The following is a 19,055-nucleotide window of genomic DNA, read 5'->3' as shown; positions in this document are numbered from 1 at the left end:
CTGCAACTTCCCAACCTCTCCACATTCCCATTTTCCAGTCATTTTGGAAGAAACATGTAATCTCTTCCATAGCTCTCCTTAGCACAGTAACAAGTTAATAAACCCACAAACAGGCTGCACATGTTGTGTCAGCAGACAGATTACTTTTTGCAACAAGTAGGAAAAAAACTGTTCTAGTGCTGCCTACCAGAGGATGAATCAGTTAAATGGGCACTGCTGCTTCTATACAAACAACCTTACCGTAAAAGCAGATTGTTTCAAGTTGTCATTTCAGCATGCGTTCATTGCACCTTACCAGCAGACTAAGTATAAAGAAGGATGTGAAATTACAGCTGAAGAGTTTGGACATCAGGAAAAGCTTTAACAGAAGCATGGTACAGGCCTGGCCTTCATTATCCAGACACAAAGGCATCTCTTGACTCAGAGGCCTTTCTCTAGTGTCTTGAAGATACATCGGCCTCAGCTGACCTGCTCACCTTAGGCAAATAGTAACCTCTTGCCCTGAAAAGAACTTTGAGTGGCCTTTACAAAACAAGGTTCGTAGGATGCCACAAGAAACTCTTGGGACAAGAGGAATGATCAATAAACTCCATTTAGTCTTCCAGCAGAAAGTTTTATTCTTATTAAGGACAAGGAAGTATCAACCAACAGCTCCATTAATAGACACAGATTAAACAAGCCCTGTTAAGCACTTTCTACTCAACATGTGAAAAAAACAGAGTCTAAAGACATCATGTGTCCAAACTGTTCACATTAAAACTTGAGCTCATCCTTTATCGTAAGCTCAAGTGATGTTGCTTCTGTGTATAGCAAAGGGTGGAAACAATTTAAGTTACCAGAACAGCTGTGTTTAACAAGTACTGAAGCACTGGAGTTTCGACTGCATTTACTGGTGTGCTATTAGGTGTGCTTTCCTTCAGAGCCTCAGGCAGACTTGCAGAAAGCCACAGCAGAAAAACGAACTTCTCCTTTTTCACGTTCTGTAAATTGTCTGCAGATCTTAGCAGAATCCTTAAGAGAAAAAAAAGCTGTTTAGATGACTGGAACGCGTTTGCTTAAAAAAAAAAAAAAAAAAAAAAAAAAAAAAAAAAAAGAGACCCTAAGTCATTGCAGAGCTCTGGGTCTCCACAGCTGATTTACATAGTCTAGTAACACCATTTAATACATACACTTTACAGGTATCTAGCTCTGTGGTATAGTACTGCTTTGTTACCAGCCTGCACAGCAAGTAGGTACAACCACTATACACTGCAAGAGTGCCCCCATCCTTTTAGAAGCCATACTTGCAGGGAAACGGAAGTTTTACCTTCAATAGCAAGTCATCTGAGCTTGTGCCATGGTTTACAGGAAACGGCAAACGCCCATCTGTGAAAGAAAGGCCCATCACTCACTAAGCTTATTGAGTACGCATTAGCAGAATTCAATATAGTGATGTAAGAAACCAGTACAGACTGTGAACGCAGTCAGAAGAAATTGTCAATACATGTTTAAGTGAGAAGGGAACCCAGTATTCCCAGCTCTACAGGAAATGTCACTTTACAAGAATATATAGGCATTCAGTGTAATTCACCTTCAGCTGCAATCTTTAAGTAAAATTATAAATTGGCTTTGACAATGCCATTAGAGAGCTACACCAGTATCAAGCTCTTAGCCAGAGCCACCAACACTGCTATACAGTGCAAAGCAAACCCTGCCTAATTCCAGACCACTCATGAACTTACCTAGTTCATACAGATGTCCATCCACATTAGCAAACAGGATGAAGTGGAAGTTCACACTGTTGTCCTCAACCTTAGGACAGGCCATTAGACACATTAGTTAGACTAAGAGAAGCCTACAACTACATTTAGAAAAATCCCACTTGTAGCTACAAGACAAAGCAGATGTCTAGAAGAACGCAAAAGCAAAGCATTAACTGATTCAGCTTTAGTAGCCAGTGCAAGGCCTCCATACGTTACAATACATTGAAGTGCCAAAGCTTTAACATTCAGCCCCCCAGATGCAGCCTGAATGCAATTTTCAACATGTTTGATAAAGAAATCCCGCATTCACCCATCAGTTATTTAACCTGTTTCATGAGTTGTGACAGCTATCTGCCAGACAAGAAATGCACTGCTCTAGCACTTTCAATAGCCTCTTCTCCCAAGGTTTTACCCATTCATATCTTACCCGACACTGTCCTTCTTGTGCAACAGAGTTATGGACTTCTTGTATAGCCTTAAGAGAAAGCACACAGAAGTTATAGCATCCCTTAAGCGATGATGCTGACAGTTATTTGTGTAGTTCATGTACCTTATTATTTGCAAAACGCTTAGCTCTCTCTTCAGGAGACAGATCAGCTGTTTCATCAAGAAATTTCTTCAGGGCAGATCCCTCATCTGCACAAGATTAAAGATTTTCTTCAGCACAGTTAGAAAAACAGTTGTAGTTCAAACAGCCCACACCACTCAGTGCTCACTGTGTTAACTAGGAACAATTACTTTCAGCCTAGAACCATCTCCAGCATAAGCATAATGCAACTACCACTTCAAGTCACCAGAAGCTATTGATGACCTGCACAAACAGCCAGAGTCCAAGTGCCTCAGGGCACTCCAAATACTTGTCTTGAAACAGACTTACAAATAGATTTTGGCTTTTTCCATTTCTCCCTGCAGATTTGGAAGAAGGAAAGTCATGTCTTAAAGAAATTATCCTATAGCTGGTATATATATATATATATATATATATATGCAGATTCTACAACACACTTGATTTCTGCCTTTCTGAAATTGCAAATCTACAGACATACACATCACTCACTCATGCTAAAACCAACGCTTGCTTTGGTTTTCCAGAGCTTGAATTAGTAGTACAGCATTAAGATATACAGAGTTCCTATTCTTACCTGAAATACATGTTGTAACACTGATAACATTCAGAGCACGCTCAGAAGTCTTTTAAGAGTAAAGCAACAGGGGTCTTAGCTTTCTTTCCACACATCCTTTAACTTTGTATAAGAAATACCACACCATGCAAGGGGTTCAGATTTTCAAGACAACAGCAGGAATTTATTTTATTTTGCAGTTCTCTATTCAGAACAGTAAACATTACCCAGACTCAGTGACAAACCTTTAAGAGGAATTTGTGATCTTGTTTCCTAGGAAACAGGAGCTTCCAGCCACCCATAACCTGGACTAGTTTTGTATCTTTTTACATAGGAGAATCAAAACTGTCCTCTTCAGAAAATATACTTCCGTGCTATTACCAACCCACATGGCTTTTCTCACAGAAAGGTATGCATGTTTAGAACTGATTTATAGAGTACATCAAGCAAGTCCACCTACACTAGACATAACCAGCATTAACAATCTACTGGTCAGTTCACATCAGTATCAGTGTCAATGGTCATTTCTAAACATGATGTTTCCAACTTGTAAATATATTGGTCAATCCTGCTCTTTACTTCCCTGTCCTGCAATGCTTTCTACCAGGATAGGAGTCAATGCCACTTCTGCAATTTGTGCTTCTCTCCAGGAGAGGAAGGATGCACACTGTATAACTTCAGTTTCTAAGTATCTTCTATAGTTCACAACCACTCAACTTTCCACTGCTGTAAAAAATCTGGGAATTCAAGTATTTTAGAATATTAATACTCACCAAGTTTAACTTTGTCTTTGTTATTAGCAACTGCATGTATCAGACCAATTGTCCCACAGGAGTTACTGACAGTCTGCTTCAGGAAATACACCTTGGAACTGATTTCTTGGTCCTTTATTTTCTCAGTCTGCTGTTTCCTAAAGTTCTCATGCTGTGAACATGCAATTGTTTTCAGTGTTTCAATATAGCATTATCTTTTTATTGTATAAAATCACAGAGACAGGCATACAGGAGAGCCATTACCAGGACTAGACAGAAGAACTTACCCAGAAAGTCATCTTTGTGGCACAGATCCAATAAAGCATTATCTGTGTATCCTGGATGCAGGCCAAGCTTTAATGGACTACCTACATGACTTAATCACATCCTAAAGGACTGTTCTTGGTTTCTCCATCTGTGTTGTACACTGGAAATAGCTTGAGAAGGAAGTCATATAATGGATCGGCTCTTTATCTGCTCTCTCAATTGTTTTTACCTATTTGATGGGACTACTCAGCATATCTATACAATAGCTTGCTTTTGTACCTTTACACCACTTTCCTTCCTTAATCCATACCCATCAGAACAGCATGTAGATCAACATAAAAGGTTATAAGCCTTCTTTTAAGCATTTGTTAAGCACAGTTCATTTTTAAGTGTACCTCCTTGTAGTTCCTCAGCATGTTGCACTATAGGCATTACCATGCAGCCGTAGCTCAGGCCTCCCTGGATCCAGTGATTCAGCAAGATGCAGAATCACCGCTCCTCACACTCAAGGCTGCTAACAGCATTTTCTATAGTCCAGTACACAGAGAAAAGCATAGGAGGCACGTTAGAATAAGAGCCTTTTTTTTCTTCCTTATTCTTCTCTCGTTGGAGCTGACTGGAGGCCACAGCCAGGCACACCACATCACTCCACTGCAGCCCGGCAGAGCCACACCCACCACCACCAGCTGATGCCGGCAGATCACTGCGGGCACCGGCTGACAGCAGGTGCAGCCCGGCTGCCGACAACGGGTTTTGTTCCAGGAGCAGCTGGGCCGAATACAGCCCCCCCACCAAAGCTGGGCACCTACCTGCTCGGTGAGAGGAAAGAGGAGCAGCAGGGCGCAGGCCGGGCTGGGCACGGCGCCCAGCGCCTCCTCTTCGAAACCCAGCACGTCCACGAAGCGCCAGCCGGGGCTCACCCCGAGGCGAGACAGCACCTGCGGAGCACAGAGAGCGAGTGGCGAGGCTGCTCGCCATTCCCCACACCCCCCCGGCCGCGGCCCCGTGACACAGCACAACGCGGCGCCGCCATCGCCGCCCAACCGCGGGCGCGGCCCCGCGCAGCCCCGCAGCTGCGGCCACCTCCGTCCGGGAGCGCCGAGGGCGGAAGGAGAAGGAACGGCCGGGCCGCGGCGGGGACTCACTTTGTTCAGCATCTGGAAGACAATGAGGGAGAGAAAGGTGAGTCAGCGCGGCCAGCGCGGTCAGCCCACACCGGCCCTCCGCGCCCGGCTCCCCGCTCACCTCGGGGTTGATCTCCATGGGCTGCCACGCCATGGCTCAGGACGGAGGCTGCCTGCGCGCCGCTCCGGCGATGTTCCCAGCACCGCACAGCACCACCTGCGCACCGCTCCGAACTGCCGTCGACGCTGCGGCGCGGAGCCGCCCACCGGCCGATATATAGAGGCGGGCCGGCCCACTCCGCGCCGCCGCGGGGGGAGAGGGCGGAGCAGCGCGGGGAGGACCCCGGCCCGGCGGTGCGGGGAAAGTGCTAGAAGCGGCCGCCTTCCCCCCGCCGTCCCGCGGCGTCGGGTCAGGTCCCACGGACCGCGAAAGGATCCCACGCCTTTACCGGGTACCAGGTGCCCTGGACCCGCCTGCGAGTGGCCAGTGGTGGTGAGCGGGCAAGCCTTGCCCTGTGGCTCACCAAAAACGCTGCCTTGCTCATGGAACAGAGCTGCGGTTGTCAGGAACGTGTTTGCATCGGGATGCCCTACTGCATGTGTCGTGTGCAGTGTGCGTGGCAGCATCGATATTCAACGCAGGCATTAGATAGTGGCGAAAATCACAATAAGATGATAAGGCTGCTGTCGTCCGCCTGCTGATGGCAGCTGTGCGGTCTGAATCCGTTCCTCAAGAGCAGTCTGCTGTGGTTAATGGTAACATACAGGGCTTCTTACCTCTTAGTTCGTGACCTGAGGATTTCTGCATTTAATGTCTTTCATCTAGAATGTCTATGAGCAAGGAAACAAAGCCATCCTTTGCAAGATACCTGGAATCTCATTTGAGGAACTAAAGTAACTGCCCAGTTTGCTGGTAAATAGCCAGAGCCTTGTCAGTGAACCTCACTGTTATCATCCTAGAATTGCTTGAGTTGGAAGAGACTTCTAGAGGCCATCTAGTCCAACTCCCCGGCAGTGAACAGGAACACCTACAGCCTGATGAAGTTGCTCAGAATTCCATCCTGCCTGACCCATGAACGGGGCATCCACCACCCCTCTGGGCAACCTGTGCCACTACCTCACCACTCTTATTGTAAAAATCTTTTTGCTTATATCCAATCTAAATCTCCTCTCTTTTTTCTTATATACTCCCTTTTAGATACTGAAAGGTCTCTATAAGGTCTCCCTGGAGCCTTCTCTTCTCCAGGATGAGCAGCTCCCGCTCTCTCAATCTGAATCTATGAAACAGTGTGAATACTGAATAAAGTAATCAGCCGAGTATCTTCAACCTGCTTCTTTTTTAGTAATTGCCTCCTTTGTTTTCCATCCTGTTTCAGAAAGATTTGAAAACCAGTGCAGCAAAATTTCTAAGCGCATGTCTAATTTCCAACAAATCTGTATAAACTTTACATCTCCTCTAAGTTAGTGGGGTATTGTTCCATTCAGTGTGTTGCACTTATGTATTTGAATGGAGACTATTCATCAACCTCACTCTGTTCACAGTGAACTCCTAGGGAAAGAATTTTACAGGTTAATCTTTGACATGTGACTGCAGCGGGTCCAAGATGCTGTGTCACATTGGGTGCACCTGTAGCAAGACTTGAGTAACGATAGGCAGGATAGCAAGGTCTTGATATTTTTTGTGCAAAACTGGGATATTGCCAGATATGAGAAAGCCCCAGGCAATCTGGTCTGATCTTGCTAAGTCTGATCTCCCTGCTTTGAGCAGAAGGTCAGTCTAAAGGCATCCTGAGAGCTCTTCAAACTGATGCATCTCATAACGTTTTGATTCCTTCCATCACAGTAAAGGCAAGGACAAAATACACTGTGCAAAACTAAGAAATATGGGGAAGGGGGTCACAGTAAGTGGCAGCAGCCTATATTTCTGCTTTTTGCCCTTTTGGGTTTGGCTGAAATCATTGGTATCTATGTGCAAGCTCGAGGTGGTCCAACATATTTTTTTTGGTGTACATTACATCTCTGGCTGCCATGCTTTTTGTGATCAACTGTGCATGTGCTGGAAGATGCAAGTATAGCAAAGCAACTTGAATTAACATGTATGATGCTAATGATTGCTAATACATGTGTAGGAGGGACTGCACGCAGCTTCTCCAAGTGATGGCAAAGCACAGGTCTTGCAGCCTGGAAAAAGGAAGGCTGAAAATGACAAGGAAAATCTTATTTCTGGCTTACTTAAATAGCAAATGGTTGTTATAACTTCATCTTGTCTCACAGTAATTACTATTACTTGAATGCTGGATGCTTGGATGCTGGGGTTACAGGCATCCTGGGGATGGACCCTGTATCTGGGCTGCTGGGAAGACTGCAGACAACAGGGCAGGCATTGTTGCAGTCTCTCAGTGCTGCAAGCAGTACACAGGGGCTGTAACAGGAGTGACCATTTCTAAAGGATAATCTGCAAAATCTATCAACACATTACTTTAAAGTAAGCAATAAATACAACTGGTAAATTCTACTGCAGTTGCATAAAGATGTCTGCCTCTGGGAAGTGACGTAAAAATGAGTGCTGTATCATGTCCATTACCTAACGCTATCCAGTACCTACTTCCTTGCAAAAAGGGAGTTTTCATACCATCTTTTTTCAGTGCAAGTAGATGTTGTATGGGAACTACTGAGTCACGGCCTGAACCTCTGATTGATCACCTGAGGCAAGCCATGAGTCAGCCAGAGAAGCACAGGTGAAGGCAATTCACCTGTGCTGCTGGAAGGGGTGGAGCCAGGCTCCCTCCTCTCCTAGACCTATTTAAGAGCTGGCTACCAGTGGGGAAGGATCTTATCTGGAGATCCCTCCTTGTGGTGTTTTGTGGTGAGCCCAGCATAAGGGTAAGCCTTCCATTTATTCTCTCTTGTTATCATAGTCCACTTTGCCTAATTCTATGTTTATTTTGTGATTGTAACATCTTAATATCCATTGATTATGCAGATGTAAATGGCAAGTTTAACCCAGTACGTTCCAATATTTCAGTAGAATCAACTCACCAGAATAATTGAATAGAAATATTTATAAGCTAAACAGAGATATTAGCTTTGGTTGGTGACAAGCTGTCATCCATAAATAGCAGTTTCTCTTCCTTGATTATAAAGAGAGCCTGAAGGACCCAGCTCAAGTGTAGATGTCTGCAGTATGGGCAGTGGCTTTTAAATATATGAATCCAAATTTAACTGCCCGGATAGGAGAGAATCCTTGCTATTCATCACAGTTAATGTTCTGATAATGTCTGGTTGAGTATGCATTATAACAGCAAGGACAGATATGGTTTCTGTTTTGGACTTTACAAATAGCAAACAGGACTGCTGTAAGCCTGCTGAAGCAAGTTGTGTTCACAAGGACTGCATTTGTAGACTGGTAGCTATGCGGCTGTGAAATAAGACAAGTTCCTATCACATAGCAACTAGTATGCAGTATGGAAAGCTCTTAAAGCAGGCTTTATTTTATACCACTATCTTCTTCTATGTTAGGATATCTACTCCTGTCAGTGTTTGCATCATTGTGAAGGATGGATGTAGGGGAATTGACCACAACTGCATTTGCATACTGGTTCCATGAAATGGGCATGTTACATTCTGTGTCGTTGTTCCAGCTATACCACATGATATAGCTTTTCAAAAATAGAAAATTGGGATTTACTGAAGGAAGCCTTTCTCCCAGAACAGATGCTGGAGAAAATCTTATGTCTGATGCATTAACCTCAGTAGGCAGCTGAGCCCTACACAGCTTGCTCACTACCCACACTGGGATAGGAATAGAGGAGAAAATCAAAAGGGCAAAAATGAGAAAGACTGTGAGTTGGGATAAAGACACTTAATAAATAAAATGGTGTGAGAGTATGGAGAATAATGTTTAAAAAAAAGACAGAAAATCAAGTGATACTGAAAGCTGTCAGCACCACCTGACTGACAGCCAGCCAGTTCCTGAACAATGGTCTCCTGGAAGAAGTCCCTGCACAAAGTTCTTATTGCTGAGTGAAGTGTTACATGGTGTGGGATATCCTTTTTGTCAGCCGGATCCAGCTGTCCTGGCTGTGTCCCCACACAGCCTCCTGCCCAGCGTACTTGCTGTGGGGGAGAGTGGGAAGCAGAGAAGCCCTTGACGCTCTGCAAGCACTGCTCAGCAATAGCTAGAGCATTCTTGTGTTATCAGCACTGTTTTGATCACAGATCCATAACACAGCTGAAGCTGGAAAAAATTTAACTCCATCCCAGCCAGACCAAGTACTCTATGTCTTAAGGTACCAAACATAAAACATGATAAACATATCTGAAGCCACAATAAAGACAGTGAGCATCTGGCATCTGCATAAGACTGTAATGCCTCCCTCTTCTTCTGGTAGATTGTTTGGAGCACAGCAGTAATTCATGTGTATTAGTGCCACAGCCATTAGAAGATCAGATGGGCCAAGAGAACAAGCATAAATGACTGTTATTATAAAGGGGCTGGGTCCCTGGGTAGCTTTGTGCAGGACCAGGAATGTATATATATATTTCTGAATTGCAGCCAGGTTCTTTTAAATACCTCTGTGAGGAGTTTCAGTGACTGCAGTGCAGCACTGTGGGGTGATGCATGTCCAGTTCGGCACCAGGCAATCAGTAGCTTCTCTCCATGTCAGTGGGATAGGAGCTATGGGCTAAAAGGTCTCCAGGTGCCAAATGGCAAGCAGGAGTAAGACTGGGAAGAGAAAGAAATTCAAAGAACATCAGAGCTGAGCTAGGAATAGAGGGGGGAAAAAAAAATAAAATCTTTTTTTACTTAATATTTGATGCTGGGGTTAGAACAGTTACTTTCTCCTATCCCCTTCTCCACAAGGAGGTAATATTTTGGCTAGGAGATGGAATGACTGGAAGCTGCTGATACGGAGAGCTACTGTGGGTCTAACACATAATGAGGGAGAGGGGTAACTAAAGCTATGCAGATAAAAGAGCCAGGATGATGGGGTGCTCTGCTGAGGGCTACCTTTCTGCTTACTGAGTGCCAGCAATGACTCTGCAATTGCTATGAACTACAGCCAAGTTCTCCAGCATGTGAAAAACAAACAAACAAATAAGAATCTCTACACAGTGCAATGGCTTATCTGGAAATCTGTAAGTGGAAATATTCCCTAAAGTGCTAAAATGTAACTTTAAAGGCCTGCCTTGAGCATCTCAGTTCTGAGGAATGTGGCTGAGGTTTTCCTGAATTCAGATTTGTCTGGCAGGATGCTCATGATTATTTTTTTTTTTACCTTGTGGCAATGCAAAATTGTGTCCACCATATGGTGATAGTGTCTATCAGAGATACAGAAATAGCATACTTTATTTCATGGTAGAAGAAGGACAAACAAGGAGTGGCCCTTTTTTCTTTCCACAAAGAAAGGCAGGAGGGACAATGCCTGTTGATAAGGGTATCTTAGTTTCCCACCAAATGATATACTATCTGTTTTTATTTGTTATGAAAGCTAGCTAGACTTTCAATGGATGAGGAAGACACCTGGATAATCAGCATGTCTCTCATTTTCTTTACATGCTTTCTTTGTGTTGTTAGCCAAACACTCTTTCTTCAATGAAAAAAGACAAGAACAATCCATCTTCCAGTCTGTAGAGGAGAAAAATCCTTCCCTCTCTTTGTTAACTTGTACATTTGTGGGAGCAGAACTCTTTACCTAGAGATATAAAATATGCATCTTAAATAAGAGGACCACATTTTATGTAGTGTTTTAATGTAATACATATAATAGCTAATAATGAATTCTTGTTTTGATGTAATGGCTGGATGATGGCTGTGATAAACACATAGATAGCTATTTACATTTTCATCCAGTCAATGCTTTCCTCAGATTAACAGGCACAAGAGAAAACAAGATGAGCCATGTGAATTAAGCTGCTGCTTGAAGGAGACATGAACAGCAGCCCTCAACCTGTGCAGTGCACGTTCTTGGACAACACTGAGCCTCTTGTCGAGGGCTATGTTGTGCCAGGCCATCCCACTATGCTTCTCCCTTGTGAGCTTCAATTGTTTCACTCAACTCAATTAGCAAGCTCTAAACTTAGGCTTGCTTTGAATACTCTTCACATACACAGAGCACCCAGGAGGCATCCACAGCCTCTCCTTTGGGCTGGAGGATGTTACTTTAGAGAGAATGAGCTGCTCTTGAAACAAAATAAAAATAATAGAATCACAGGCTATCCCAAGTTTGAAGAGGCTCACAGGGATCATCAAGTCTGATTCCCAGTTCTGCACAGAACCACCCAAAACTCAAACTCTATGTCTGAGAGCACTGTCCATATGCTCCTTGGCACAGCAGCTTGGGGCTGTGGTCACTGCCCTAGGGAGCCTGTTCCATGTCCACTGCCCTCTGGTGAAGAACTTTTCCTAACACCAACCTGACCTTCCCCTGATGCAGCTCCATGCTGTTATCTCAGGTTCTGAGCTAAGCGCTGCCCTTTCTCTCCCCTCATGAGGAGCTGCAGGCCACAGGAAGGCCTCCCTTCTGCCTCCTCTGTTCTGGGCTGAGCAAAACTAGGGGCCTCAGGTGCTTCTCCTATGTCTTCCTCTCTAGAGCCATCTTCCCCCATCTTTGTAGCTTTCTTTAATAGTTTTAAGTCCTTATATTGTGACACTCCACATTCAGCTCCTAAGTTGCTCCAAATCAGTTCCTGATCTGCTCTTATGTTCAGTGAGATGTAAGAAAATGAGAGAGCTGAGGAATATTTTCAATCAGTTAAAAGAATGTTGAGATAGTGACACATTTAGTACATTAAGGTGTAGAGATGCACCTTGTCAGGTATAATTGTATGTGGTTCTGAGGGAAAGGCATGGGTCGCCTATCAAATGCCTCTTTACATCAGTGGTCTCCATTCTCAAGAGTAAAACCTTTACAGGGAAAGAAAAGAATGTATACCTTAGGGAGCTCCTGAGGAGGAATCTAACTTCTGGACTATGTTTGTTGTCATCTGTGGTTTCTTTACAGTCTAGCCTGGCTGCTGTGTTTCTCAGGGGAATGTGAAGAGCAAATGAAGAAATTGGCGTGCTTGCTGTTTGATGAAGTTAGACGTAGGGCTCTGCCAGAAAGAAATAACAGAAGCAAGTGTGTCTGCTGCAATGAAGGAGCTAGCTGCTTGCTTGACAACAGAGGAACCTATAGGCACGACCTCTCTTGTGAAAGAGTTTTATTGTGAAATATTATCACACTTCTAGTTAAACACCACAAGCCATCTCGTACTGTGTCCAGGAGATCAGATTTTTTGTGGGTGGAAAGGTATGGAGGAAAGAGTGATGGGATTAACCAAGATAAAAAAGGCTGTCCTTCATTGTATCTTTTTGTACAAACATATTTATACGAATATTTACATTTAGCAGAATGTTAAAGTAGCTGACAATGAAATTCAGTGAGCAACAAAGCTGTTCAGTTTAACTTGTTCACAGAATGCTGAAAGATGCCTGCTTTTCTCCAGACATCTGGCATGGTCCTGTTCTCTTGCTGTATCTTAGGAGTAGTCTTCTGATGAAAACTTCTCCTCCAATTTTTGTGTATATATTTACCCAAACTGAATGAATCCAAATAAATTCTGAAACAAGATGTGCTCAGCTCAACATGTTCTCCTTAAAGATCTATTTTGATAACAGGTCAGGCAGTACAAGTTACCCTAAAATTCTATGCAACAAGGACATGCGTACCACAATAAGGATTTTCTCCCTAACTTATATATGCATAGTCTTGATAAGAATAGGGATTTTGCTTTTAATTAGAAAAGCACCCTGAAATGAAGCTTCAGCCATAGACCATATATGAGAAGTTCAAAAGTATTTCTTCTGTTAGAACCTGAACAGGGATGTCGGCACAGAGCTGCTGCCAGTGCAGTAGGTGAAGATCAGTGCCAGATTTCCCTGGATTGCCTCAGAACCTGCCTGTGCATCTGGTCATTTCCTTAAGTGGACAGCCTCTGCCGAAATGGATGAAAAAGTCATTTTCTGCATATAAGCCAGTCCTCTTCGTCAGTCCTACAGCCTTTGCATTTCTTAGAGTTTCTAGCCACATAAATATATATCTATATTCTGTGTGCAGCTCTTCGGGGCTGGTGCCTTGGGAATGACTCAGTAGCATAGCTCTGGCATTTTCTCAGTGTGACTGCAGCAGATGCAGTCCTACACAGACCTAGATCTGTGCTGCTGTTGCTTCTCCACTCTATAGTAGTATGTAGAAGCATTAAACAGAACCAACTCCTGTGTTAACTTCAAATTATGAGTAGCTATTCACTTGCGCTTACTATGAGAAAGCTTTGATTTCAAAACATGTAAGAACAAGTGGCTTAGTCCCACATTAATAACCACTTTCCATAAGTATATCTGGCAGAACACAGCCCTTTAATTCTGTCACAAATTGTTTTACATGTGGTGACCACCCAGTGCATGGTAATGAAAAGCAGTTGTGTTGTACTTGGTGCTTTTACTGGCTGAGGGAAACAGCAGCTCTGGAGCCCAACTGCTCTGACTCTCCAGTGCATGCCATGGGAGGAAGATTATTAGCCTGGCTCATCTCCAAGCAATTATATTAAATACACAGTGAAACAAGTCCAGTTGCCCCTTCTGAGTTTGCCCTTGCCCTAAGCTGCTTGCAGAGAAGCGCTATGCAGTGCCATCTGTGCATCTCCAAGGCTGGTTGCAAAGACCTCCAGATCATCAACAGAGGGGAGCAAATGGAGATTTTCTTCCTCTCTGCTCTAGGAATTTTTCCATATTCTTCAAGGAGGAGAACAGAGAAATTTTTAGACAGTGTTCATCACTGATGGAGAAATATCAGTTTAACAAGCACTGTTTTGAAATGTTGAACCAGACCACATGTAGTTATGAAGAACATCATCACTGGACCTTCACGCCTCACCTGTTTTAGTGGAGGGATTTAGTCTGTGAATGTGCATGCCAAAATGTATTTATTTGTCAATGGAGAAAAATATTTAGATGGTGAGAAGAACTACATATGGATCAAAACCACTGCATCGCATGGTACTGCATCACATTCTGGAGCTGTAAATATAAATGCAAAAGATGCCACTCTTTCCCATGTATGTTTATACACAAAGGGCAAAATTCCCATTGAGTGCATTTACAGTGCGGGCTTTTCTGGCTACATTTAGACCATTAAACACTGGACTTCCGTCTTTCTTGTTTCAGAGACAAAGCTCTGCTGTTAGTAAGCTTAGCATTCCAACTTTCTACACCATTTTTTAAAATATTTGTTAGTGAATATAAATGTGTATACATGTGCATATATAAATGATGGAAACAGTCATTGTGGCCCAAGAAATGGGTTTCCTGATGGCCTCACTGGGAGCTGTACTGCTGCATATCTCAAATGCACATTGGGAGCCAGAGCCAGCAGTGCAGTATTTGCAGGGAAAGCTCCAAGGTGCCAAAGCAGTGGGACTGAAGCCCAGCAGCTGCTGGTGATGCAGAAGTGTCTGCCTAAAACTTATAAGCCATGGTTTGTGTTCTTCAAACAACCACATTCTCAAAATACGGAAAAACTCTAGCCTCAAAAGCAAGTGATATTCCCAAATCTATATTTCCTATTCCTACTTTTCAGATGTATGAAAATATCAAACATGATATGTTTTGGTGCCCATCAAAAAGCAGAGGTTTATTTCCCACATTCACTTTAAGAGTGTGAGGCAAAAATCTAGCTCCATTTTAGCTTTGCAAGCATGAGCTACTATCTTTATCTGACTACCTTTAGTTTCTCTCTTAGGACTTCCGAGTGTTTTTCATGTGCCAGGGCCACATAAAACAGTAAAGCTTGCTTAAATGTCAGTTTTGAAGGAACCTACTGTCTTCTATCCCAGTGCCTAAGCAGCTGCTTTAGGATATAGAAACTCTGCACCTTTTCTTACAATTTTTCCTTGCTTGGCTGCTCTAGCTAGAAAAAAAAAAGTCCAAAATGGATAGTTTAACTGCAATGATCACTTGTTGTGTTGAAAGACTTGTAGTTCTCCTTTTCAAATATTTGAGAATGAAGTCATCCTTCTCACCTTTCTCCAGAACTTACCTGGAATGATTTCAAAAAATGATCAGTTCCCAGCTTTATTTCACTATTGGAGGAATCTTACCTGAACCTCTGATGTCTGGCTGTCTTTGCTTTTCTGTAAGTGACATGGAGGAGAACCCTACAAGGAGAGAACTTTCTCTATGGCAGAACTAGTTCTTTACTATATGCTTGCCCAAGGAGCACTCATCATAAAGAATCATAGCATGCCTGAGGTTGGCAGGGACCTCTGGAGGTCATTTGGTCCAACTCTGCAGCTCAAGCAGTGACACCCAGAGCAGGGTATGCAGGCTCATGTCCAGGCAGCTTCGGGATTGTCAAGGAGGAGACTCCACAGCTTCTCTGGGCAACCTGTGCCAGCACCATACAAATGGCTCAAGAACTCCAAATAACAAGAAAAATACATGATTTCACACACATGCCTGGGATACTGAACCCTCTGTCCTCTCTCAAAAAAGTGCATATTTAAGCCTGCAATGAAAAAAATGTAATTCCAGTCCAATATTTGAATCTTCTAGGTGCACGCGTGTAGTGTTGTTCATCATGGGAAATCAATTGATTTTATATTTCAAGGGGGAGACTTGATGTAACTATGAGACACGAAAATGTTAAGAGAATCAGTTCCAAATAAAATCGCTGTCCTACTGTAGCAGAATTTTCCTCAACAATTTCGATATTAGGCTTGGATTTAGGAGTAATATATTCAGCAAAAGGTTATTTGATGGTATAGGTTATTCTGAAATACTAAACTTCAGTTACACCGCTAGATGGTAGTCTTGCTTATTCTGTGTTCACCTTTTTTTCTAATCTGATCTGCAGAGAGAAAAGGCAGGATCACTGCATACTTTTGACTATCCCCATACAAGGAATAACTTTTAAGTAAAAAAGCTGGTATATAAAAGAAGATAGGAAGAAACCATTAGCTTCTCCTGAGAGAGCACTTAGAGGCACAGTCAATCTCAGCGTAAGTCTGTAAATCTGTGCTGTACAGAGGAAGGGTGGTTGCAGACAGATATTTGCCAGAGGAAACTCGTGTGGCCAGTCAGTCCTCACTGCAAAGTTGGATGGACTATTCCAAAATAAATGTGCAGTCGTGGATCAAACATAGAAACTGCAAGATGATGATGAAAATATTTTGTTTTGAACCCATAATATAGAAAGGTCTCTTTACTTTCTGTTATGTTTACAAATGTTGTGTTACTAAATGGTTGTTATAGGCGTGGAGGTAGTAACTGCTCTGTATCGATTCCTTAATTAATTCCCAAAACTACAGGCACTCTCCTTAAGTCTTCCTTTCTTTGGCTCCTTCTTTGAGACTTGACCTTGAATGCCTCCAGAGATGGAGAATCCACGATCTCCATAGGCAACCTGTTCCAGAGATGAAGAGGTGCAGAGGTAATAACTGCTCTATATCAATTCCTTAATTAATTCCCACAACTACTTGGAAAGTTAACACATCAGATTGCTCTAAAAGAAGGCATCTATATTTGATGAGACTGGCTGAGCCTATGCAGGCAGCATATCCACCTGGAATTGTTGCTGAGAGTCTGAGTGTATTGAGCAGCTGTCCATTTAGGATGTATACAGAATTTGTTATTTAGTTTCCTCAACACTTCACTTTTATGACTCTGCTTACTACATTGCAAACCAAAGTACATTACATGGACCATGTAACTAAATGTTAATCATAATTTTAACCGCATAACAAAACCACAATGCAGTGCAGATACACTTCTCATCAAAGGAATGTGAGTATATGAGTATCTTGCCTGGCCACTGCTGCAGGAGAACATATTAATAGGGTATTCAATAATAATCGTGGGCAACTCAATAGTTGTCTTGCATCTCTTGAACAGAGGAAGTGCAAATTCTAGGGAGAGTTCAGCTCCAATATGCCTTCAAAGTCTCTTTGCGTGAAAGCTTTCCCTCCTGCTGGATGATGTGCTCTGTTGAAGAGGAAAGCACCCTGATTTGCAGACAGTGGAATCTGATGAGTCATCTTTGGGTGTCTCAGAACCTCGTCAGTCCTTCCTGAATTGAGCAATGATACATTTCAGTTGCAGATAATTAGAATTATTTGGAAGGTTTTCTTTGGATATTCACCATAGTTAAGGATACTGAAGTAATGAATTAAAACATGAGTCTTAGCATATAGAAGTATTGTTCCTTTTATGCAAGCCTAGACTAAATCATGTCCCCATTTGATATAAATGTCAGTACTGCCATGAACAAGAAGAATACATTTAGGAGTAATTATTAAATTCCAAGTAATTATTGAAGTATAATTTCCAAGCGCTTTGCTCTGAACTATCACACCTTTATCTAATTGCTGCTTTTCCTTTTTCACTGCTGCAGTGCTTATAATTGCATGTTCTTCCCTGTTCTTTAGGCTGACAGATGTCAGTGTGGTCTTCTAAAAACATGAATATTTCAAATTAAAGATTCTATATTCCTATTCATCTTAATGGTCCATTAAATTGTAATTAGATCCTCAAAGCTCTGCTGTTACAAGGAGCATAGTTATAAACTCATGAAAGAAAATACCAAAGGCTCTGGGACACACGGGAAGAATCACCATCCCTTCTAGATAAATAGATTCACCATTAGAAACGCTGCCATAAGTTTTGAAGCAGACTTGGGCACTCTAATAGGATCGCTGAGCGTGTTTTCATTTAAGAGAAAATCAGACTGGCCATTTTACTATTGTAATGGTTTTCTTTGGCCTCTTAGTGCATGTTTGGTTTCTCTGATAACAGCACTGTATTGTAACACAGACTGCTTTGCATCTGCTGTTCCACAGCCTTCATGAGTTTATCAGGAGGTGCTGGAGTGAAAGATGTGCTCGTGGTTGCATGCTTTCCACTCAAATATTTACTCCATGTTAAAATCTTTGCTTCAGCACTGAGCAGTTTCTTCCCCCTAACGTCAAAACCTTGACAGGACAACCCCCCCAAATAATTGCTGAGGTTTTAAACAATTTCCCACCAGTGTACTCATTTAAGCCCCACTATTAGCTACTCGCTGCATCGCTGTGAATCCTACTGCTGCATCTCAAGATTTGCCCAGGGACTCACAGCCCTATCCTGTTATACTGCAGGCGTGTTTAGAGCAGGGAGGCTCAGGACTGGCCCTCCTGGCCATTCTCCGTGCTCGGAACGCAGCCCGCACCGCTCCTCCGTGGCCGGGAGCGCCCCGAGGCGTTCCCTTGCAGGTGGGAGCCTCGGGTACCCAACGTGGCGCCGCCGCCCCCAGCCCGAGCGCCTCCGGCGGCGGCCCCGCCCGCCCGGTCCCCTGCGGCCCGCGGCGCTGGGCGGCGGCCAGGGAGGAGGGAGAGGAGGGGCGGTGGCGGCCGGCGGCCGGAATCGTTTCCTGGGTAAGGCTGGGAAGCGTTTCCGGCAGGCTGGCTGCATCCCGCTGCGGGCTTCGAGCGCTCCGGGAGCGGAGCGGCGTCAGGTGCGTTCTCCCCGCGGCAGGGCTGGGATGGCCGGGTAGCGCAGCGTAGCGCGTCTCACGGGGTCGGAGGGGCTCCAGGTACGCGGCCGCCTGCGGTGCCGCGGCTCCGCTCTTCTCGGCGGAGCCCACAAAAGGAGGGCCCGGCCGGCGGGCGCTGCTCGAGCTCCGCTGCCCGTGCGGGGCCGCATCCCTACCCGCAGGCGGTGTGCTGCAGCCCGCGGCTCTCTGCCGGCGGGGCGAGGGCGGAGCGGTAGCGCGGAGCTGCTGCTGTTCTTGCTGCGGCTGCTGGCGGCCCGGGCGGCAGCGCGGTGCCGGCGTTCCCTCCTGCATAGATAGGGAGCTGCGGTGGATCTCGCTTTGTTGGATGTGGGGAGGTAAAACGACATGGGAAGTGGGTAAAGTGTCTGTAGAAGTAGCTAGTGTAGTTGTTATTATAAGTTATAGAATGTTAGACTGCGCTTTTTGCAAGTTCGGCTCCGGTTAAATGATACTTGAGGTTTGTATGCAGGATTGTGAATGGGAG

General features: G+C 44.0%; 2 protein-coding genes across 12 annotated transcripts in view; one reads left to right on the top strand and one right to left on the bottom strand.

Annotated features, from left to right (window-relative positions):
- Positions 1 to 592: 592 nt before the first annotated feature.
- On the bottom strand, positions 593 to 5,270 carry UCHL1 (ubiquitin C-terminal hydrolase L1). Its single transcript, XM_052682537.1, has 9 exons — positions 5,128 to 5,270; positions 5,028 to 5,039; positions 4,692 to 4,820; positions 3,637 to 3,787; positions 2,293 to 2,378; positions 2,170 to 2,217; positions 1,722 to 1,791; positions 1,307 to 1,365; positions 593 to 1,011 (listed from the first exon to the last, which is right to left on the bottom strand). The coding sequence occupies exons 1-9, from the start codon at positions 5,158 to 5,160 to the stop codon at positions 925 to 927; spliced, it is 675 nt and encodes a 224-aa protein (XP_052538497.1). The 5' UTR covers positions 5,161 to 5,270; the 3' UTR covers positions 593 to 924.
- A 13,151-nt stretch (positions 5,271 to 18,421) lies between these two features.
- Positions 18,422 to 19,055, top strand: part of APBB2 (amyloid beta precursor protein binding family B member 2) — a 153,529-nt gene continuing 152,895 nt past the window's right edge. For 9 of the 11 annotated variants that reach the window (XM_052682765.1, XM_052682769.1, XM_052682777.1 and 6 more), the window contains exon 1: positions 18,422 to 18,532. The gene's annotated coding sequence lies outside the window, so the exon portion shown is untranslated. Of the gene's footprint in view, positions 18,533 to 18,804; positions 18,907 to 19,055 lie in introns of those variants that run through there. The other 2 variants (XM_052682767.1, XM_052682766.1) reach the window with 2 other exon arrangements.

This window comes from Tympanuchus pallidicinctus, unplaced genomic scaffold (assembly GCF_026119805.1).
Source record: "Tympanuchus pallidicinctus isolate F22 unplaced genomic scaffold, pur_lepc_1.0 scaffold2, whole genome shotgun sequence".
NCBI classification, from domain to species: Eukaryota; Metazoa; Chordata; class Aves; order Galliformes; family Phasianidae; genus Tympanuchus; species Tympanuchus pallidicinctus.
The sequence above is the reverse complement of the archived record's forward strand: the minus strand, read 5'-3'. Positions and strand labels throughout refer to the sequence as shown.

What these genes read in the sequence shown, in the direction of transcription:
- UCHL1 (XM_052682537.1), bottom strand. Translation starts at nt 5,160, where the DNA reads ATGGCGTGGCAGCCCATGGAGATCAACCCCGAG. An exon ending in TCTTTCCTCTCACCGAGCAG is followed by an intron (nt 3,788 to 4,691) that starts GTAGGTGCCCAG and finishes GCATGTTCACAG; the next exon opens with CATGAGAACTTTAGGAAACA. An exon ending in CAGATGACTTGCTATTGAAG is followed by an intron (nt 1,012 to 1,306) that starts GTAAAACTTCCG and finishes TTTTCTCTTAAG; the next exon opens with GATTCTGCTAAGATCTGCAG.